The sequence below is a fragment of the Lynx canadensis genome, chromosome C1 (assembly GCF_007474595.2).
Source record: "Lynx canadensis isolate LIC74 chromosome C1, mLynCan4.pri.v2, whole genome shotgun sequence".
Lineage (NCBI taxonomy): Eukaryota > Metazoa > Chordata > Mammalia > Carnivora > Felidae > Lynx > Lynx canadensis.
This window is the reverse complement of record NC_044310.1, coordinates 80,242,531-80,266,842: the sequence shown is the minus strand read 5'-3', so window position 1 is coordinate 80,266,842 and position 24,312 is coordinate 80,242,531. Positions and strand designations below refer to the sequence as shown.

Genomic DNA, 24,312 nt, shown 5'->3' with positions numbered 1-24,312 from the left:
AGAATCACTGGTTGTTACATGCTCACTAGAAGCTTATTAGCAATTACATGTTCCTTATGGGAAATAAAGGAAAATGAATTATTACCTAAATTAAAAGATAATTCTGTTAAAAGATGAAACCTCATTCTAAAATTTTTGGAAGCAGTTATTAGAGAACATCTTACCAAACTAACATAGGCAATAGTATCCATTTAAAAACAACTGCAACTTAGATTATTTAGGCTGTCTTGAAAGGCATAATCAGTTTGAGCTACCGTTGCATGAAAAATCTCTGGGGCCCATCTGAGCCTTAAAATATATGTGCAACTAACACACACACCTGTGAAATCCGTGCATGTTATAACTTGTTACTTAATACACCAGAGACATTTACCAAACACCACGGAGGCACAAAATGCTAAATGAGCCAGGAGTCCTCACATTTGGCTGTGGCCGGGCCACAACTGGAGACCAAGATCTTGTTCACTTTGGGGCACCACTGAAGGCCTCAGCATTCACGTCCTTGAGAAGGAATGGTTGGAAGGAGCCAGGATGTCTAGCTTGGAATAGCACAGACGTGGCAGGAAGGTCAGGAGGTCTGGGGTCAGGGATTCGAAGGGCAGGCAATCAAGTGGAAGTGGGATCAGGCAAACAGGTGTGCAGAATTAGGCCCCGTGGGTGACAATCACAAGCAAAGGGACACACCATGTGGTCCAGTGTAAAGAACCTTCAGCTTGAAGTGTGGTCAGTTAGAGGCTATCATACCAGTTGCATCCATATTTTAGTTAACCTAGAAAGGACACGTGTTATCTTTGGTCCAGCCTGAGGTCTGGAGTTGTTAAAGACCCCAAGTTCAGGCCTTGTCCTTTACACATGAGATTGAGCTCTAAGATGCTCGTTCACTGCACTGCACATAAGACTACACACAATTCCTTGAAAAATGCTATTCAGATGACAGTGGAAATGTACCTCTGGCTCCACTTGGGACGTTAACAACCTGCCTTTGTATTTATGGACTTAATGCCTTTAAATAATCCAGACATTTCATTAGGTTTCAGTACTATTTCCATATGTTTTATGACAGAAGCCCCCCAAAATATATCCATTTAATGAGGCTAGTAGCATTTTCATTTTAGCTATGAAAAAGTAGGAGCCAGAATGGTCTAGAGAACTGAGCATTGCCGAGAGAGAAGGGTTAGGATGCAAATCCTGACTCTACCCATTGTGCGATCCTGGACAAGTTATTAAGCCTTAGTTTTCCCATCTGCAAAATAAGTTACCTCAGAGGACTAAGGATTAAATGAGAGAATAAGGCACAGCATCCACTATAGAGCAAGCACTCAAGAAACGTTCGTTCTCTTTCAAGTCTAGCTCTGTGGCTTAACGTCTGGATCCCAAGTTTCTCTATTTATTATTTTAGTGAGGACATCTCACCTTTCCTAGAAAAATTATGAAGTCTCCAAAGCAGTTAACAGATGTGAAATGACTTGAATTCTTGGATAAGAGTTTGAGCGCATCTTTTGCTGATGTACAAAAATCTGTCCCATTAATGGCAGTTGCAGCATATGCATTCTGAAACAAAAGACAATGGTGAAAAAGATGATGCTTCTTATATTGTTTTAGAGACAATATCATGACAATACAGAATAGTTGCAAAATAGAGAAAAATGGTTGCTATAAACCCACCATCTCTACCCATAATAAATCATGTCAGTTTCAAAGTCACCTTCTGGTCTCTGGTTATATTCACATATGTTTTCACATAGTTGCAGTAAATGGAAAAATAAGTATTTCTGGTCAATACGGTGTGGATGGGACATCGCTCTACAAGCCTGGAAATGATAGGTAAAGCAGAAACTTTTTTAATGAACGGCAGAGTTTGAGGGCAGAGAAGGAAGTTTAGGTGCTAGAAACAAAGCAGACCCTAGCAATTAATGAGACATGAACCCACAGGCTCAACGGGCAGGAAATCAGTAAAGGCTTTAGAGGTTGGGGCTGGAAACTTAATCCCTTAGGGGTAAAAGACAATATTCAGGCCCTTGTTAGGGAACTGAACTCTCAGCATAAATTCAGACTCAACCAACTATCCCAGGAAAGTGGTACAGAAATACACTATCTGCCTGGGGCCATTGAAATTACTAGAGTCTAGGCAGGGGCCAAGCAAAACCACATCCTCGTAGGCCAGGGAATGATGGAGTCCCACAGACAACCACCCTTGAAGACAGTGAAGTAATGCTCATAGGAAAATTTCAGATGGCCCAGGCCCAAGGAAAAGAACACCACAACAAACAAGAGAATCAGTACCCTGAAAAAAAAATCTGAAATATTCAAGAAAGTGCGTTTAAGATGCTAAGACAATGGGGTTGGGGGGCACCTGGCTGGCTCAGTTGGTAGAGCATGAGAGCATGCAATTCTTGATCTCGAAGTTGTAAATTTGGGCCCCACGTTTGGTGTAGAGATTACTTTAAAAACAAAATATTTTTTTCCTTTTTTTATGTTTATTTTTTGACAGAGAGAGAGAGAAAGACACAGAGTGTGAGCAGGGGAGGGGCGGAGTGAGAGGGAGACACAGAATCAGAAGCAGGCTCCATGCTCTGAACCGTTAGCACAGAGCCCGATGCGGGGCTCAAACCCACGAACCGTGAGATCATGACTTGAGCCGCAGTCAGATGCTTAACTGACTGAGCCACCCAGAGGGCTACTTTAAAAATAAAATCTTTTTTTTTTTAATTTTTTTTTTTAACGTTTATTTATTTTTGAGACAGAGAGAGACAGAGCATGAGCAGGGGAGGGTCAGAGAGAGGGAGACACAGAATCTGAAACAGGCTGCAGGCTCTGAGCGGTCAGCACAGAGCCCGACGCGGGGCTCGAACTCACGGGCCGTGAGCCGAAGGTGGACGCTTAAGTGACCAAGCCACCCAGGCGTCCCAAAAATAAAATCTTAAAAAAAAATAAAAAATAAATAAAGGTGCTAAGACAATGGAAAGAATAGTGACCATAAGGAAGGAAGAGCTTGGTATGAAAAGTGAAGAGACAGAGTCAAAAGCAAATCAAATAGAAATCCTAGAAATGAAAAAATATATAATTTTCGTGGCACAGTATCACTTTACGTATCTTCTTCCTTTATATCATGAGCATTTTCTTGTTGCTCCATGGCTTTTATAATTTTAATTTTTAATAAATACACATTCTGTCAGGTGTGTGTGTGCGTGTGTGTGTGTAGACAGGGCATATATAGACTATTTTAAATATTTTGCTATTATAAAAACTATGCAATGGACATCTTAATTTCTGGATTTTGGATCATTTTTTTTAATGTTTATGTATTTTTGAGAAAGAGACAGAGAGAGAGAGAGAGAGAGAGAGAGAGACAGCGTGAGCAGGGGAGGGGCAGAGGGAGAGGGAGACACAGACCTGAAGCAGGCTCCAGGCTCTGAGCTCTCAGCATAGAGCCCAACACAGGGCTCGAACTCACAAACTGTGAGATCATGACCCGAGCTCAACCAACTGAATGGGATGCTTAACCAACTGAACCACCCAGGCGCCCAATGGATTTTGGATAATTTCTTAAGGATAAATTTCAAAAACGAGATAACTAAATCAAAAAGGACAAGTGTATGTGTTTGTGGTGTTTATGTTCACAAGGAAAGATTTCCTGGGTCTTTTTCCAAAATACCTTCTTCTTATGACCATATGAAAATTTCAAAACCATCTATTTCTTATATTTCCCTTGAAACCTTTAAAAATGCTATTTGCACTGCAGTTTACAACTCAGAATTTGTAACTTCCCTGGAAAAATATACCGTAATACTACCTGTTGGGGTTTTGTCATTTCTTTCGGCTTAGGAAAAAGATGCAAGTTTTTTTTTTTTTTATCTCTTGATATACAAATTAATCTTTTCCTATGCCCATTCAAAAACACTGTAGGGAAACCAATTTGGAGTCTATTGCAATAACCCATCTCCCAGTGATACAGCTCTTAATCAGAGTAAGTGAGAGAGGACACGGAGAATAAAGGGGTAGAATTTACCAAACTCCCTCTTGACCAAGGCCAACTAGAGATCAAAGTCTGGTTTTCAAAGACAAAAGGCTGGGTACCCACCTCCTCCCAAAGGGTACCCTGCTTGCCTCAGAGGGGATATTCTCAGTCAGATGTCAGATGACTTCCCTGTAGAAATGCCTTAATGGTGTTCCACAAAGAACTTTTGGTTTCTGACTTGGATGGAACATAAAATTTGCTTTTAAAATCCCAAACTAGTTGTTGCAGAAAGCTGCCCCAGGGGCACCTGGGTGGCTCAGTTGGTTGTGTCTGACTCCTGATTTCGGCTCAGGTCATGATCTCATGGTTTATGGCATCAAGCCCCATGCTAGGCTCTGTGCTGACAGTGTGGAGCCTGCTTGGGATTCTCTCTCCTCCTTTCTTTCTGTCCCTTCCCCCACTTATGCCCCTGCTTGTGCCCTTGCACACATGCATGCACAGGCATGCCCTCTCTCTCTCAAAATAAGTAAATATTAAAAAAAAAAAAAAACTAAACTGAACTAAAGCCAGCCCCAGTTTGGGGACTTACGTCTTGAGTAGGGAGGTGGAAACTCATTTGCTCTTTGCTTAGCATCTTCAGTCATCTAAGATTCTATGAGCCCTGATGACCAACTCATTATCCTGAAAATACTTTTGTATGGTAGGTGGATAAAGAATAACATAATTCTTTTACAGACCAGAAACCAAGATCAAGGGCATTTCTCCAGATCCCCTGGTAAATGTTTTGTTTTTTTTTTTTAATTCTAACTTTCCGGACATTACACAGTTTTCATTAGGACAAAGTGCTATTTAAAAGCATGGTGGTTAAGGTAAGCCAGGCAGTCTCTGGGTTCAAATCCCAGTTCTGCCACCCAGAAGTCTTGGGCAAGTGATTTAACCTCTCTCCGACTTCCATTTCCTCATCTATAAGTGAGTTATAGCACCTACTGCAAGGGGGCATCGGGAGGATTAAAGAACATATTCCCTATAAAGCAGTCAGCAAAGCGCCTAGCGCGCACAGAAAGCTCATAGTAAAGGGGAGCTATTATCATCCAGACCTCGCCAAGGATGACCTCATTTACAACTGGGAAACACAGGCCTCTCTTTCAGCCCTGAGGAGGTGTGGAAAGGGCCCAGGGTTTCTTTATCCCTGGGCTTTGATCCCTCACACTCTCAGAGATCCAGGAAGGGCAGGCCTGGCTTCCCAGACCACATTCCAGGGCCCAGCCGGGTCTTTCTTTGCCGTGAGGCTCTATCCCCAGCTCACCAGCCCACCACTTCCGGCCTCTAAACTGGGGTTCTCCGTGTACTTCCCAATTTACAGCGGGGACTACAGTTTTCACGAGGCCTTCCTTTCCTTTCAGATCAACATCCCATGGTCAGTTCAGCACGACTGGTCATAAGCAGTAAAAATAGATTCTGCTTCTTGGCTAAAATGATTCAAGGTTAAAATGGTAATTTCTCGCACATGTGTTGACTCTGCAGATTTTTGGGGGCCTATAACCGTTGATCTTTTCTTTCATGTTTCATGCCCACTGAAAGAGAGCATTAAAACCACTCTGACGGGGAAATTAGATATGCCTTCCTGCAGTTGCTACACCACTAGTATTTTACCACAAGGTTCAACCCTGAGTGCAACAGAGAGACCTAGAATTAATGTCTGAATGAATAGCTAGAGGAGGGAAGCATCACTCGAGACACAGGATATGGACTGAAAATTCCTGCAGTTTCAGCATTAGCTAATTTATATTTACTCTCAGTAGATGCTGCTTCCTTGTCAGGCAGCTGGAAGATGGACTGACCTAAATGTTCGAGCTGGTGAGTCCTCGCTCAGAGCATTTGTATTTGCCTGGGCTGACGGAACTTGGGGTGAACGAGCTAAGCCAATTTGCAGACCCTAACAATGTGTGGAAAGGACTGGATATAATAAGGACTGGGTTAACATGTTTTGTTGGTTGTGATGTTAATCAGGAGATCCTGAAGGCTAATCTTTAAGCAAGACAAGAGGTAGTGGTTTCAGGCTCCTAATTTGTTACCAGACAACATTAAGTGTGCACGTTTCTTTAGTGCCACCAAACAAGTGGATACTTCTGCGTCTTGAAATCAAACGGAAAAGAAAGATTTCCAACTCGACGATGGGAGCGCCTCAATATTACATCTCCATTTCTCACTCCCTTGCCTGGGATTAGAGACCCCTCTAGATGTGGTTTGATTAGCTTTCCAGCTTTCAAGGACTGTCACAAGCAGGTGGGGAGGGTGTGGGGAAGGACACAGACAAGGAAGGTCCTGCATGGCAGTGAGGACTGGTGAACAATGAATTCTAACTCAGGAATGAATGTGAAAGTAACATGGAGGAGAAGCACAGGCTGGGGGTGGCGGGGAGGAAGGAGCAGGCGGGAGGGGAGCAGCGAGGAAGAGCTCACAGAAGTGGCGCATAGCTGGTGAAGTTGACTGTTCCCTGCAGAAAACTGGGATAGGCAGGGGCTGAGGCAGCAGCAGGAGGCAGTGAATGAGACCGAAGTGCCCAGAAGAGATTGTGGTGGGAAATGGGTCTGGAGGAGTCCTGAGCTGGACCTCAGTGAGGCTGAAATGCCATCCTGTGGAGCAAGGGGAGAGACAGAAAGTTTCAGGAGTCCTGTCATTTTCAGCCTGTGCTTCTGGAAGCTCTCCCAGGGCAGCTCTCCCCTCATCACTGTCTCCTATTTAGCTACCAAGCCCCGTACCTCCTCTCACCTAAGCCTTTGGGGAGCCCTAAGCACCTCCACAGTGTCTACTGGGCTCTGCTTAAATTATGCATAAATACGGTGCAATCATCCATCCACTGAGCACGCTGGTACCATTAGCAGTCACAAGCCAGGGGCCAGGCCCAGTGAAAAGGAGCCCTTCTCTGGGAAGGAAACAAGATTATTAAGAATCGTAATACTTGTAGGATTCTTCCCAAGGTTCTCGGCTCCCCTGCACCCCACATCAAGACGCACCTTAGCAATATATCCCAAATGGTTTGCCATAGTCCTGATGGCAGTTTCCTAATTCGTTTCTGCAGTCTTTTTCTTTCTTTTGCTGTCAGCAGGCAAAGTTTCACACAAGTGAAACTTCTGTGTGCAAATTAATAATAATAATAATAAATAGTAATAATGGCAAGTATTCATGGAGTACACACAATGTGCCAACCCCTGTTCTTATTCTATATTCCCCTGAATGCATTACCTCATTTACTTGTCTGCAAACCCCAGCTGGATGATAAGGTTGTTGAGGAAACTACAGCACAGAGAGGTGAGGTAGCACGCCCCTGGGGCTTGCACATGCAACCCATGTTGCATCACTCCCACGTAGTAGATCTCTGACTCATTCAGGAAAACATTTACTGTGAGCTGTTCTTTGTGCTTTTCCTTCCAGAAGTCTCCAAATAACAAAGTGGTGCTCTCATGAGATGTATCGTGAAGACGGGGTAAGGATGGGGCAGGAAGGCTCAGTGGAAAGAGGCTGGGTTCCAATCACATTGCCTCCAAAGACTGGCCGCGTGGCCGCCACCAAGTAATGTCACTTCTCAGTTGCCCTGTTCCACAGCTTGTAAAAGGGGTCTGCCTGCTCTTAAGTTCTGTGTTAAAAATGCTTTATGTTTGCCCTCTACTTTGTAGTGGACGAGTCACCCTCCTATTATCATGTTATGTAATCTCATCGGTTTATGACCATTCAATGAGGTCATCACCACGGGTATTATTATCCCCCTTTTACAGAAAATGCTAATCACTGAAGAAAAATGAAAGAGACTGAAGTATACTTTTAGGTGACAGAAAAGCTGGGTTACCTCCGTAATTTACTCTGAGAGTTGTCCAAGAACGTTAATCGCACCTTTGGCAGAAGGAACATTTTTGCTCCTTAAGTCAAAACTGAAGCCAGCACAGTTCGGCCCTGTGTCCTTCCTCAGCTAAGGGCAGCCGTTTGTCCCCCCACTAAACTGAAGTGGTTCCTTCTTTTACTGGAGAAGATGTGAACCTGAGGTTCTACTGACTCTTCAAAAAGGTAAACAGAGTTTCCCTCCGCATAGGCAGGAAGGCATGTGGCAAACAACATGCCATGAATAGCCAGATTTATTTCTGGCATGGCTTCCTCATAAAGTTCTGATATTTATCAACTCAAAATTCAACAAGAACTCCTAAGACAAACTTGAGAGACTGGATGGTGAATAAATAACCCTGGTATTCACACTTCGCTCAAAACTAAAAGAAATACAGTGAAACCTGAGCCCAGATACATCCCCATACATCCAAGCATCCTTCCTTGGGATTACAGTAAAACTTGCAGGAAGCATCCCAAGCCGGTTTCATCTTGAGCTCTGTTTTTGGCAGGAACGCATGCCCAGTGGGGTGTACACACAAATAGCCTCTGGGCCTTCCAGGGCCTTGCAGCCACCCTTCAGAGCCATTCAGGAGTTCAGTAGTCACTAGCTGCAAAAGCCCAATGAGATGGTGAGCAGGGGAAATCTGCCAGTCTCCTCCAGGGTGGGGGCCAGGTGGGAGGTGGATGGAAAAAGGACCGTACCTATGCTGAGAGCTGTGCTGCCTGTAGAGCCATGGCAGTGCTGTCTGGTTTGTTCTTTTTAAATTTATTTGCTCTTTGCTCATTTTTAGAATAATGGCTTTATTATTCTAGGCCCGTTATTAAAAAATTAAGCAACAGAGAGACAAAGCAAGGAGGGGCGCCTGGGTGGCTCAGTCGGTTAAGTGTCTGACTTCAGCTCAGGTCACGATTGCATGGTTTGTGGGTTCGAGTCCCATGTCAGGCTCTGTGCTGACAGCTCAGAGCCTGGAGCCTGCTTCAGATTCTGTGTCTCCCTCTCTCTCTGCCCCTTCCCTGCTCACACTCTGTGTGTCTCTCTCTCAAAAATAAACAAATATTAAAATTTTTTTTTAAAAAGAAAGCAAGGCAATCACTCTGGTCCCACTCCTCAGAAATAACCATTGCTAACATCATGTGGACCATACCCCAACATTTCTCTGCAAGTAATACCAGACAAAAGGAAGGAAGAGTGGATGGGCAAACATATGTTATAAAATGGAACCTCTATGTGTTATTTTATTTCTGTTTATTTATTTTTAAAGATTTTAATTTTTTTAATGTTTATTTGAGAGAGCGAGAAAGACAGAGAGACAGCAAGAGAGCGAGAGAGAGAGAGAGCAAACGAGCAGCGGAGGGGCAGACAAAGAAGGAGACAAAGAATCCAAAGCAAGCTCCAGGCTCTGTTCTGTCAGCACAGAACCTGATGCAGGGTTTGAAACTGTGAGATCATGACCTGAGCTGAAATCAGATGCTTAACTGACTGAGCCACCCAGGCACCCCTAAAGATTTTATTTTTAAGTAATCTTCATGCTCAACATGGGGTTCAAACTCACAACCCTGAGATCAAGAGTCACATGCTCCACTGACTGAGCCAATCAGGCACCCTTTCCTATGTTATTTTAAATAAAAATACTAATGTTAATTTCACTTCACCAGAAGAAAATGAAACTAAACTGGAAGTAAAGGAATATTTGAATTTTAGGCAAATGTATCTTCATAAATTATCCTTAGGTTTCTAAAAGAATCTTTCTAAATTCAGCATTAAAAATGTTAAAAGAAAAAAAAATGTTAAAAGATCACTTACTGGTTTTATTTGTTTATTTAACACTGTATCTTAAGTTTAGGCAACACTGGTGGTGAAAGATGGGTGGTCTTTCACCCCAGGGGATCACCATACACAAGACCATTCTTTCAAGTTTAGGAGAAGTAGCTGTTCTGTCTAATTCATAGAAACACAAATAGAAAGTCAAGCAAACTGAGGAGACAGACGAACATGCTCCAAATGAAAGGAAAAAAAAAAAAAACTCAGAAAAAGAACTAAATAAAATGGAGATAATCAATCTACCTGATAAAGAGTTCAAAGTAATGGTCATAAAGATGCTCACCAGACTGGAGAGAAGAGTGGAAGAACTCAGTAAAAACTTCAACAAAAAGATGGAAAACATAAAAAAGAACCAATCAGAGTTGAAAAATATGATAACTGAAGTAAAAAACACACTAGAGGGTATCAACAGTAGATTAGAAGATATGGAAGAATGGTCAGTGATCTGGAAGACAGATTAGAGTGGGAGGCGTCCAACCTGAATAGCAAAAAGGAAAAAGAATATTAAAAATGAGGACAGACTAAGGGATCTCTTGGACAACTTCAAGTAAATAAACATTATAGGGGTCCCAGAAGGAGACAAGAGATAGAAAGGGGCAGAAAACTTATTTGAAGATATAATGGCTGACTACTTCCCTAACCTGGGGTAAAAAACAAACATCCAGGAAGCACAGAGAGTTCCAAACAAGAGGAACCCAGGGAGATCCACACCATGACACATAATTGTCAAAAGTTAAGGATAAAGAGAAAATTTTAAAAACAGCAATAGAGAAGCAATTAGTAATACACAAGAGAAACCCATGACTATCCATTGATGTTTAGCAAAAACTATGCATGCTAGAAGGGAGTGGCATGATATATTCAAAGAGCTGGAAGGAAAAAAACTTACAACCAAGAATACTCTACTCAGCAAGGTTATCATTCAAAAGTGAAGGAGAAATAGAGAGTCTTCCAGACAAAGAAAAGTTAAATGAGTTAATCACCACACAACTGGCCTTACAAGAAACATTGAAGGAACTCCTTTAAGTGGAGAACAAAAGGCCATAGCTAGAAGTAAGACAGTTACAAAAGGAAAAAGTTTCACTGGTAAAAACAAACAGGGGCATCTGGATGGCTCAGTCGGTTAAGTGTCTGACTCTTGTTTCAGCTCAGGTCACGATCTTACAATTGGTTTTCGTTTTTTTTGTTTTTTATTTTTTTTAATGTTTATTTATTTTTGAGACACAGAGAGACAAAGCATGAATGGGGGAAGGTCAGAGAGAGAGGGAGACACAGAATCTGAAACAGGCTCCAGGCTCTCAGCTGTCAGCACAGAGCCTGACGCGGGGCTTGAACTCACAGGCTGTGAGATCATGACCTGAGCCAAAGTCGGAAGCTCAACCAACTGAGCCACCCAGGTGCCCCCATGATCTTACAATTGTGAGATCAAGCGCCATGTCAGGCTCTACCCTGAGTATGGAGCCTGCTTGGGATTCTCTCTCCCTCTCTCTCTCTGCCCTTCGCCCACTCAGTTTTTTCTCTCTTGAAATGAACACTTTTTAAAAAAGCAAACATACAGTAAATGGAGTAGAGCAATCATTTATAAAGCTAACATGAAAGTTATAAGACAAAAGTAGTAAAATCAATTATACCTAAAGAAATTAGTAAGAGGACTCACAAAACAAAAAGATGTAAAATAGGACAACATATACATAAAATATTGGGGAGGAGTAAAAAAAAAAAAGTTCTTTTAGAATGTGTTTGAACTTAAGTGACCATCAACTTAGTATAGACTGCTTTATACTTAGGATATTATATATGAACTTCATGGTAACTACAAACCCTATAACAGATACACACAAAATAAAGAGAAAGAAAACCACACGTAACACTAATGAAAGTCATCAATCATAACGAGAGTCAGAGAAAAAGAAACAGAGAAGAACTACAAAAACAACAAAATGGCAACAAGTCAATAAGAAGTTTAAATGTAAGTGGTCTAATTGTTCTAATCAAAAGTGGCACAATGGTGCACAATGGATTAAAAACTAAGACTTATCTATATACTGCCTATAAGAGACTCAGTTCAGACCTAGACATATACAGACTCAAAGTGAAAGGATAGGAAAAGATCTGCCATGCAAATGGAAGAGGAAAAAAAAAAAAGAAAAACGAGGAAAGCAATACTTGTATCAGACAAAATAGACTTTAAAACACGGCTGTAACAAGAAATGAAAAAGGGCATTACATGATGATAAAGGGATCAATCCAACAGGAGGATTTAACAATCATGACTATCTATGTATTCAATGTCGGAGCACCTAGACATATAAAGCATATATTAATAGACATAAAGGGAGAAACTGACAGTAATACGATAATAGTAGTGACTTTAACACCCCACTTACATCAGTGGATAGATATTCAGGCAGAAAATCATTAAGGAAACAGTGTGATTGACACAGTAAACCAGATGGACTTAAGAGATATATACAGAACATTCCATCCAAAACCAACAGAATACATATTCTTTTCAAGTATATGTGGAACATTCTCCAGGACAGATCACACGTTAGGCCACCAAACCAATCTCAACAGATTTAAAAAGACTGAAATCATATCATGCATCTTTTTGGACCACAACAGTATGAAATTAGAAATCAATTACAAGAAAAAAACTGGAAAAAACACAAACACATGGAGACTAAACAACATGCTACTAAACAACCAATGAGTCAATGAAGAAGTCAAAGAGGAAATTTAAAAATATATTAAGACGGGGTGCCTGGGTGGCTCAGTTGGTGAAGCGTCCAACTTCAGCTCAGGCTATAATCTAGTAGTTTGGGAGTTCGAGCCCTGTGTCAGTTTCTGTGCTGACACCTCAGAGCCTGGAGCCTGCTTCAGATTCTGTCTCCCTCTCTCTCTGCCCCTCCGCAGCTTGTGTTCTGTCTCTTTCTCTCAAAAAAAAAAAAATAAATAAAACAAAACAAAAACAAAAAACAAAACAAACAAAAAACCCCACCCCAAAACATTAAAAATATGTAAAGACAAATAAAAATGAAAACACAACAGTCCAAAATCTCTGGGATACATCAGTAACAGTTCTAGCAGGGAAGTTCATAGTGATATAGGCCAACCTCAAGAAACAAGAAAAATCTCAAAAAAACCCCAACCAAACCTTACAGGTTCTAGTTCTAAAGGAACTAGAAAAAGAACAAAACCTAAAGTTAGTAGAAGGAAGGAAATAATAAACATCATATCAAATAAAATAGAGATTTAAAAAATAGAAAAGACCAATGAAACCAAGAGCTGGTTCTTTGAAAAGATAAAATTGATAAACTTTTAGCCAGACTCATCATGAAAAAAAGATGACCCAAATAGATAAAATCAGAAATAAAAGAGCTGACGCTACAGAAATACAAAGGGTTTTAAGAGACTACCATGAAAAATTACAAACCAACAAATTAGACAACCTAGAAGAAATGGATAAATTCCTAGAAACATGCAATCTTCCAAAAGTGAATCAGGAAAAAACCAGAAGATCTGATAAGATCAATTAATAGTAACACAATTGAATTGCTAATCAAAAACCACCAACAAACAAAAATCCAGGACCAGATGGAATCACAGGTGAATTCCACCAAACATTTAAAGATGAGTTAATACCAATTCTTCTCAAAGTGTTCCAAAAAATAAGAGGAAGGAAAGCTCTCAGATAAGTCCTATGAGGCCAGCATTACCCTGATACCAAAACCAGACAAAGACACCACACACAAAAAGAAAACCACAGGCCAAGATCCCTGTTGAACAAAAAATGATCAACAAAATAATAGCAAACTGCATTCAACAATACTTAAAAGGATCATTTATCACAACCAAGTGGGGTTTATTCCAGGGTTATAAGGATGGTTCAAATATCAACAAATCAATCAATATCATACACTACATTAACAACATCAAGATTAAAAAAAAAAACATGATCATCTCAATAGATGCAGAAAAAGTATTCGACAAAATTCAACATTTGTTCATGATAAAAACTCTCATCTAAAATGGGTTTAGACCATAAGAGACTCTTAAAAACTGAGAATAGACTGAGGGCTGATGGGGGGTGGAAAGGAGGGGAAAGTGGGTGATGGGCATGGAGGAGGGCACCTGTTGAGATGAGCTCTGGGTGTTGTATGGAAACCAATTTGACAATAAATTTCATATTAAAAAATTAAAAAAAATTTAAAACAACAACAAAAAAAAAGAAAATGGGTTTAAAAATTTTTTTTTTCAACGTTTATTTATTTTTGGGACAGAGAGAGACAGAGCATGAACGGGGGAGGGGCAGAGAGAGAGGGAGACACAGAATCGGAAACAGGCTCCAGGCTCCGAGCCATCAGCCCAGAGCCTGGCGCGGGGCTCGAACTCACGGACCGCGAGATCGTGACCTGGCTGAAGTCGGACGCTTAACCGACTGCGCCACCCAGGCGCCCCAAGAAAATGGGTTTAGAGGGAATATACCTCAACCTAATAAAAGCCATATATGAAAACCCACAGCTAGTAGCATACTTGATGGTGAAAAACTGACAGCTTCCCCTCTAAAATCAGGAACAAGACAGGGATGTCCACTCTTACCACTTCTTTTAATAAAGTACTGGGGAAAAAACCACAAAGGACTGGAAGTAAGTCCTAGCGACAGCAAACAGACAAGAAAAAGAAAAGGCATCCAAATTAGTAAGGAAGAAGTAAACTGTCACTATTTGCAGATGACATAATACTGTACACAGAAAGCCTTTAAGACTCCACCAAAAAACTAGTAGAATAAATAAATTCAGTAAAGTTTCAGGATACAAAATTAGTATATAGAAATCTGTTTCATTTCTATATACTAATTACAAAGTAGCAGAAAGAGAAATTAAGAAAACAATTCCATTTACACTTGTACCAAAATAAATAAAATATCTAAGAATAAACTTAGGTGAGGAAGTGAAAGACCTGATTTTAGAAAATTATAAAACACTGATGAAAAAAACTGTAGACACAGAAACAAATGGAAAGACATACCACAACCATGGAATGGAAGAATCAATATTGTTAAAATGTCCATACTGCCCAAAGCGATCTACAAATTCAACACAATCCCTACTAAAATACCAATAATATTTTTCACAGAACTAGAACATATAATACTAAAATGTCCGTGGAACCACAAGAGACCCCAAATAGCCAAAGCAATCTTGAGAAAGAACAAAGCTGGAGGTATCACAATTCTAGATTTCAATATACACTACAAAGCTATAATAATAAAATTGGTATGGTACTGGCACAAAACAGACACATGGATAGAACAGAGAGCCCAGAAATAACCCACACTTATATGGTCAATTCATCTACAACAAAGGAGGCAACAATATTTAACTGGGAAAAGACAGACTCTTCAATAAATGGTGCTGGGAAAACTAGAGAGTTCTGTGCAAAAGAGTGAAACTGTAGCATTTTCTTACACACAAAGCTAAACTCAAAATGGATTAAAGACCTAAATGTGAGACCTGAAACCATAAAACTCCTAGCAGAAAGAGGCAGTAATCTCTTTGACATCAGCCTCGGCAACATGTTTCTAGACATGTCTCTGAAGGTAAGGGAAACAAAAAGCAAACATAATCTATTGAGACTACACGAAAAATAAAAAGCTTTTGCACAGCAAAGGAAACTATCAACAACAAAAGGAAACCTACTGAATGGGAGAAGATATTTGCAAATGCTATATCTAGTAGGGGGTTAGTATTCAAAATATATAAAGAACTTATACTAAGTCAACACACACAAAAAACCAAATCACTCAATTAAAAAATGGGCAGAGGACCTGAATACACATTTTTCCAAAGACATCCAGATGGCCAACAGACACGTGAAAAGATGCTCAACAACACTCGTCATCAGGGAAATACAAATCAAAACCACAATGAGGTATCACCTCACCCCTGTCAGAATGGCTGGAATCAAAAAGACAAGAAATAAGTATTGGCAAGGATGTGAAGAAAAAAGAACCCTTGTGTACTGGTGGTGGGAAGGAACATAAATTGGTGCAGCCACTGTGGAAAACAGTATGGAGGTTTCTCAAAAAATCAAAAACAGAAATACCACATTATCCAGTTATTCCACTATTACATATTCACCTAAAGAAGACGAAAACACTAATTTGGAGAGATCGATGTGCCCCTATGTTTACTGCAGCATTATTTATAATAGCCAAGACACAGAAGCAATCCAAGTGTTCATCAACAGATAAATGGGTAAAGGAGGTGTAGCATATATACATCATGAAATGTTACTCAGTTATAAAAAGAAAATAATGCAATCCTTTCCATTTGTGACATGGATGGACCTAGAGGGTACTATGCTGAGTGAAATAAGTCAAACAAAGAAATGCATATGATTTCACTTATATATGGAATCTAAAAAACAAAACAAAGAGCAGAAACAGACCGAAAATACAGAGAACTGACGGTTGCCGGAGGGGGAGGGGGGCAAAATGGGTGAGGGGGAGTGGGAGACACAGACTTCAGTTAGGGAATGACTAAGTCATGGGGATGAAAGGCACAGCATAGGGAATAGAGTCAATGGTACTGTAATAGGGTGTGTGGTGTCAGATAGTAATTGCACTTGTGGGAGCACAGGATACCACAGAGCTGTGCAATCACTGTGGGGTACACTTGAAACTAACATAACACCATGTGTCAACCAGACTTCAATTAAAAAAAAAAAAAGAATAAAGATAGAGGTTTAAAGGAGATTCTGACTCCCCAGAGAGTAATTTCTAAAAAAAAAAAAAAAAAAAAAAAAAAAAAAGGAAGATCAGAGTCCCCTGCACACTTTGTCCCACCTCCTGATTTTAGTGAGTTTCATTGTTATTCTTTACAGTGTCTGCAGGGCCCCTCCCGATCCCTCTAATGCTGTTCCTTCTGCTCAGATGCTCTTCCAGAGACCCAACTCTCTCTGTGAAGCTAACGTTTGTTGAATGATACAGGTTTGCTTTTGGCAACCCAAGAATGTTTTCTAAATAATATTTCCTCACACAAAACCCAAACTCAGATGTTTGTTACCTTTGTTCTTTCGGTAGAATGTTAGGATTAAAAGGCACCCCAGACATCACCCAGGAACATCCTCTTATTTTACTGATGAGGAAATGGAAATCTCAACAGGTCAAGTGACCAGATATAGGTGACAAACATGGATTAGGTCTTCACAGGCAATGCCCCTTCTTCCCACAAATCCAGAAAAAGCCAAATCAGTCACCCGCATCTTGCTGAACCTGAACTGTCATTGGCACTCTGCAAAGCAAACCCACCAGAACAACAATTTCATTAAAATTGATGAGGCGTGTCCAGGATACAGAGCTTTGAAGGAAGTGTTGCCTTGGTCCAATATGCCCTTGACCATCACAAAGGGCTCTCCTGTCCATTTATCTTCTTTGACCCGTGCATATTCAGTGGAGGGAATGACTAAGGCAGAAGTGAGGCTTGATCTTCCATAAGGCAAGATGCAACTTGTGGATCCATGAAATGGGAAATGCTTATTCTGTTTTTTTGACTTCAGGCTTTACTAGATAGAGATTAAATAGATGGGCTGTCCCTTTCAGTGGAGACCACTGGTTTCCTCTCCCCTTTACCCTTCTCCTTGACAAGCAACTCCAGGCAGCACCATGAAACCACTAAGGTACAGAACTGCAGTCCTACGGATCACCACATCGTAGTGCCATCACCCTAGATAAGCTCTTCAACCTCTGGGTAGGCCTCAGCTTTCTCGTTTGTACAAAGAGGGTAACACCACCTGATACGGAGCATCCCCGAGAGGATAAAGTCAGACTGCATGTAGAATGTCTACCATGGTGCCTGGCATACCATAAAAACTCAATAAATGGCTATTATCTATAGACTTTAGAAGACTGGTTCTCTAGAACCATAAAAGAATGTCACACATCTCTGATCTGAAGCGCAGGACCGTGGAAACGCCAAGAGGACACAGAGTGCGGAAATGGGAATGTTTACATGTTTTCATATATTGCACGGTTTGGGCAGATAATTTTAAGTCAAGTGTCTGTCCCTTCACGAACACGTTTTTGGTGGGCTTGGGGCTGCTAAGGCAAAGACTGACCTGCATGGAAAGGCCTGGTGACAGAGAGCCTGGTGCTCAATGGAAAGGTCACTGCTTGCAGAGAATGATTACTGGTTTGTACCATAGCTCGGCCCAGCTTGCAGCACAAAAACTCTTAAGAAAAATGCATTTGCTTAAAGACGCTGACTGTAATTACAGATCTTTTCCTTCTGAAGCTTCGAAAGACTATCAGCCCTTCCACATTAGCATCCTCTGTCCATGGCCACTTCTCAGAAAGCAGTTTCCCTGGAAGTCCGCCTGAGGTGTTGGTTAGTGCAGCTCTAACGAGAAAGGGTAGCTCTTTTGAGCCGGAATTTCCGCTTTCTTTATTGCCTCCCTGCTAGTCTTAGCAGATGCTAAAAGCTGTGTGAGGGCGGCATGAAGCCAGGGCTGGTACTGAGAAAGTTCAGACCCTCGTATTCAACTTCCATCCACAGACATGGTCGGGGCTAGGGGCAGGGCACTGAGCCAGGTCAGCAGCCTCGTGTTCTTGGGACCTCACCAAGCTTCTTTGTTGCCACCTTGATGGAGGCAAGACACGGGCACAGCAGACAGACCCCGAGTGCCTTTCCCTGCCCCCACTGAGATGAGTCCTGATGAAGGCATTTGGCCTCAGCTGTCTCACTGCCCGGATGAATGCAAGTATAGCAAATGCTCCTCGCTGCCCTGCCCCAGCCCGACGCCAACTGAGGCTTTCTGTAAAAGGCAAAAGGAGGGTGAAGAGGAACCCACTTGACGAACTGTCAAAGCCTGGATCCACCTGCCAAAACTTTTAGGAACTGTCTAGCCCCACCTAGATAAGGAAGCAAACTGAACCCAGATCCCTTGTTTCCCCTTCTAGTTTCAGACCTTGCTCCTCAACCATCTATAGAAATGACACTGTAAATGGAAGGAGTGTCCAGCGACCACAAACACAGGTGTGGCAGCTTCCTCTTCCTCTGCTCTCTTGGCCTGTTTCTTTTCCCTGTGTACTTTCTCCTTTTCCTCTTCTCCACGTCCCCCACTCCAGGAGGACTCAGGCTGTGCACTCATTCCCTTACATGAGATTAGGGGGCAATTGAGGGCTGGGGCATGAGGACACCCAGTTGGCAACTCTTACTAGCTTTTGCTTTCCAAAATTTTAAGCTCTTTAGCTCTTACCTACAGTGGAGAAGGTGAAGGAAGGGGATTCTCGATATGAACTAAACATCTCGGAGCCATAGGTGAGCGTGTAGGTCTTCTTCCACCCCTAGATTAGAAGATGAGACTCCCCTGGGCTGAAGGAAAGAGGGAAAAGAGATCTGTGGGTCCTGACCCGGGACACTAGGTCTCCTTTTTCTCAGCAGAGCATGGAGAAGAGGCAAGACTCTAACGGGAAGTGCTTACTCCTAGGGTCTGGGTTTGCCAGGAGCGAAGGGCTTCCAGAGACACAGGCTTTCAGGGCTAAAACCTGAACCGTCTCACACAAAGCAGGAAGGTTGGTTATCTGACCACTACGCATCCAGGTAGACAGGATCATGAGGGGACTTGCAAAAGATTCCTGCTCCCAAAAACAAAGCCTGAAGATGGGATGTCATGAAGAGGAAAGGTGGATGTCTAAGGGCAACCCATGTGTACTAATACTTGGGGACACCTGAAATCTCCTAAAAACCCATGGGGGGATAGCCCAAGAGTAACAGCTGAAATTTACTTCCAGTCCAGTGTAATGGAGCTCAAGTCAGAAATTAGGTTAAGAGACACGATACAGTATTTTCTACACACCTGACTTTGTGATTGAGATTCACACCCATATGAAGTCAGGCAAGGATGACACACGGAAGTCGGGGGGCCCAAAGCACTGTCAGATTCCAGCCTGCAGCAGAACATGAATCAGTGACTGGGGCATCGAAGGGGCCTTTATTTCCTCAACCACTATGATGCGCATCTTTCAGGTTGTTGTCTACAAATACATCCTTTAGTCCCTGGCCACCAATCACTCCTTCCTCCCAAACTAGTCTCAATGTCTAGGACAAAGAAGACTGGGGGATGACAGGAGAGGAATGTCCTCACAGTCACGGTCTTGCTTAGAAGGGTATGGAGGGGAAGGCACAAGTTCTGAGGTGGGCGGTCTGAGCCTTTTGACAATAGCTGTTCCAGAAGCAGTCTCAGATAGAGAGAAATGACATGAAGAAACCTGCTTTCCATCATGGGGAGGATTAGATTTGGGGTAGGAGCTACTTCATGGATTAATTTCATTTCCCATGCTAAATGAATTTGGGAAATGTTGAAACTTAATCTATCATCTTACATTTTTAAAAAATTTTATTTAAATCCCAGTTAATATACAATGTAATATTAGTTTCAGGTGTACAATATAGTGATTCTACACTTCCTTAGAACAGCCGGTGCTCATCACAACAAATGTGCTCCTTAATCCCCATCACCTACAGGATGGGTTAAATAACGTTTACATTTCTTAAGCACTTAGGGTAATGCTGAGAACTAAGTTCCATCTTCCATTCTGAACCGCCTTCCCCAACTCAGCCCCACTCCTGGCCCTGAATCACAGATGACGGCAGGCCCAGCCTTGGTGGCCCAGCAAGCGTGGCACCCGCAACAGACACAAGCTTGTGGATGAGAAGAACATAGTCTGTCTGCAGCTGCCACAGCCCCATATCAGGTGCTGTTCAGAGCAGTATTTTCATGTGTCACCTGCTTACTTATGAGGAAACTGCATTTTGCTAACTTCAAAGGTAATTTTCACAAACCAAAGTTAAAAACACAGGCCATCTCCCTCAGCATATTTCCTGAGTGTGGTTAGAGCATGCCATGATGAGAAGGTATGAAGGACATTAAGGGGTTGCTTCATGGTTGCTCTGACTTGTGAAAAGAGACTTACAGTGAAGCACATGGTAATTCCTTGGGTCCGATGCCCTTTGAACCAGTGTTGTTGGAAAAAGTCCCAGCTGCCCTTGGTAGGAAGTGACACAGTGGCCCTGGACTGCTGAAAATGGGTGTGAAGCGCCAGAAAATGAGTTCTAGGTAAGGAAAAGAGAGGCCAAATGCATTGCCGTGCAGGGCATGTGTCCTTAACTTCAGGCTACAGTCCTTTCTGGTGGTCTGATCACGGGTTTGGATGTGAATGTTGATTTCCGTCACCGTCACCCTTCGTGAGAGGGAAACCTGGGCATTATTCTGGACCGCGGGGACTGGCAGCACCACTCCTATTTCGACTGCCTCCAGCAAGTCATTAGTGCAGTGGTTATGGCTGAGGGTGGGTGGGGAAGAGAAAGGTGTATTTTGAGGAATTCTCTATGGATGCTGATACACTTCTGAGCAGGCTTCATGAATAACCCCAGTAGCTCCACTCTAAATGCACAGGACAGAAGCAGAGCTCTTCACTTAGTGGGCTGATAATCATGATAGTGACTTCCATGTAGTCAATACCTGCCTCTACACGTCAAGCACAAAACTAAGAGTGTTGCAAACATTATTTATTTATATGTAATCCTGGGAGATAGGCATTGTTCTACCCAATTTGGCACATGGAAGACTCCCAGTATTTGATGCGTGAATAAGTCAACGAAAGTAAGCAAATCTCCCCCTTCCCCTCACAAAAGAAACTAACACTTATGGAGCATGTACTGAGCCAGACACCATGCTATCATATTTATATGTATTCGCTGGGCTGACCTTCTCACTGCCTATGAGATAGGTTTAAGAATTTTGCTTGGGGCGCCTGGGTGGCTGAGTTGGTTGAGTGTCTGACTCTTGGTTTTGGCTCAGATCATGATCCCAGGGTTGTGGGATCAAGCCTCATGTCAGGCTCTGCTCTGAGCATTGAGTCTGCTTAGGACTCTCTCTCTCTCTCTCTCTCCCTCCCTCCCTCCCTCCCTCCCTCCGTCCCTCTACCCCCTAGATCTCTCTAAAATAAAATTTAAAAAATTCTTTAAGAATTTTGCTTTATGTGTAGGAAAACTGAGGCTGAAAAGTTAAACAACCTGTCCAATGTCACACAATAAGTGGAAGAGCCCAGACCTGCCTGCCTTCTTTCTACTTTATCAAACTGCTGGGAAATGGGTATATGGTCCAGACCCAGGGAGGGGGAAAAGTGGGGGAGGAAGAAGGAGCTCTCATCAGATATGGATAAATGTCTTCCAGAAAAAGGGACTAAAGTGTGAGAAGAGAAGAGGCTTGGAGAAGGAATCTGAGAGCTTGGAACCATTAATAAGAACGGAGATCCCACCCATTTCAGGATCCAAATGTTCCCCATCGTTTTGCTCACGAGCATGAGACTGACTTCCATGGTGCCCAAGGAATGGAGGAGATTTACATATGGTTCTGCTTAAAAGGTAAGCTAGGACAGCTCACATTGTGTAATGCGGCATACCTGTCTGTCCCCAGTGTCTCAATGATGTTTGTGAGGCAGAGAGAGAAAATGATACGTGGCAGAGAAGAGGATAAAAAGCGCTGACCCCAGTTGAGGCTCTGAAGCCCACTGGACCCCAGACTCTGCTATCACGAGGTGAGGGTGTGCCATGATCTCTAGAATTCTAGGGTCTGTATTCCTACCCTGTGGAAGAAATGCCCTAATGGACTGCGGGAGACCTGGGTTTGAATCCTGGTGTGGGGTAACCTTGTATTTGTGTTTCCATGGCCAGAGACTTCCTTTAGGATATTACCTCTCATGTGCTCCCTGAAGGGGAGGCTGACTTAAGGTAATTTTGAGGGGTAGGAGGAGACCTCAGGCTGGCTCAGCCCTTTGTTCTTCTCTTTGGGATCCACCTGTTACTGAGAGAGCATCTTCTTAGCTCCTCAGAGGTAAGCTTACAGAGGAGAACCCAGAGGCAGGTCTACATCATTGGCTGGGCCAGGGAGAGGATGAGTTGGTCTGTTTCAGGAATGAGACATTAATAAACTGTTCCTACAATACATTTTCTGACACACTTCTTAGGTACTCAAGGTGATTTTTTTTTAATGTTTTAAGGCATTTTTTAAAAGACTTTTTTTTTTTTTAAAAGAAATCTCTATACCCAACAAGGGGCTCAAACTCACAACCCTGAGATCAAGAGTCACACTCTCTACCAACTGAGCCAGCCAGGTGCCTCTCAAGGTGATATTTTTAATCCTCACCTGCTTAACTCTTGTGTCTCTCAGTTGTTCAGAACTTGGACAAGGATTTATTAGGTCTCCAAAACTTCAACCCTCAGCTCTGTTACTTTCTTCCTGTCCTAGAGCAGGCTGCTACTTAACTTCTCTGAACCTGACTGCATCATCTATTTAAAACAAAACAAAACAAAAAAACAAACAAAAAAGGATAATCATACCTTCCTCACAGGATTATTTGTGAGACGGAGATGGTTAATACATGTAGTTAGCACAGTGCTTGGCACAATGCAAGTGCCTAGTAAGTGGAGGTATTCTTGTCTCCAGGAGTTACACCCCGTGGAGAGCCAAAGTAATAATGCCTAACAGTTGCCTCTCTGGAGGGTTTTCTGATTAGCTGAGGGCTGCATGCACAGCCTACCCTCCCTACCCCATGGTGATGCATTCACTCAACAAATATTAATTGCCTCTCTGAGAAGACAGAAGAATTTCAAGTCAGGAAGGACTTCAGAGTCCAACCTAAGATGGCAGCTGTTCACTGGGCCTTACCCCCAAAACAGGAGAAGCTGCTATGGCCCACTTGGGGAAGAGGGCTTTGGGGCCTCACCCTCCCGAGCTGTGACTCTTGTCACACCCACAGCAGGTGGGAGCTGGGCTCCAGAGAGGCTGTTCCCAAGGAAGGCACATACAGCCATGGCCCTAAGCATAGCGGGTTCAGAGCCATGCACCAGGCAACGTGAGGAGACAGTTCGTTTTCCCCCAGACAGTCTGGGGCCCCTGACAAATAGGTGTCTCGATTCCTTTCTATCTAAAGCCAGGGTAGCAGCATTTGCCACCAAACAGCTGGGCTGTGAGGATTACCATCGTCTATAAATGGGCTTTAATGTAAACTATCATATTGACACACATGTTAGCTTCTTCCTAAAACACGCACACTTGGGGGCACCTCTGAGGGCCCTCACCATCAGCTGGCTGCCCCAGAATAGCTGGGGAGTGGCAGGATCCAGAACCGCTGTCACTGAGGGAATGGCTGTCTGGACGCTCTGGGATGATGCTACCTATTATGGCAATGTCCGCTACCAAAAGCACTGTGTCCTCTTAAGACCCTTTACATCATTTTCATAATTTAGCTAGAGAAATTGCACAATATTCATCACTGTTTTTTTTTCCATGAGATGTACATGCTGCCCTGGGGAGAGAGGAGAGGAGTCACTGGAGATCTGCCAGTTGGCTTGGGATGAACCAGAACCTGACATGGATGGGTCACCGAGTGCCTTTGCTATTGATGGACTATGAGAAAGAGGGTCATTGAAACCAAGCTAATGCAGGGAAAGTCAGCAGTGGGGAGAGAAGGCTTTGAGATATTACAAAATCAAGCCTGCCAAAGGCTTGGAAGACAGAGACCAACATTATGTGCACTGAAAGAAAGGGACTGGCAGGCAGCGTGGGGTGCGGGGGTGGGCTATGA

The 24,312-nt window shown here is 42.6% G+C and overlaps 1 protein-coding gene across 3 annotated transcripts in view; it reads right to left on the bottom strand.

The window, feature by feature from the left end:
- Positions 1-24,312, bottom strand: part of SLC44A3 (solute carrier family 44 member 3) — a 104,023-nt gene that overhangs the window by 9,029 nt on the left and 70,682 nt on the right. For all 3 annotated transcript variants that reach the window (XM_030325716.2, XM_030325715.2, XM_030325720.1), the window contains one exon: positions 1,414-1,551. In XM_030325716.2, the coding sequence (XP_030181576.1) occupies positions 1,414-1,551 (138 nt within the window). The remainder of the gene's footprint in view (positions 1-1,413; positions 1,552-24,312) is intronic.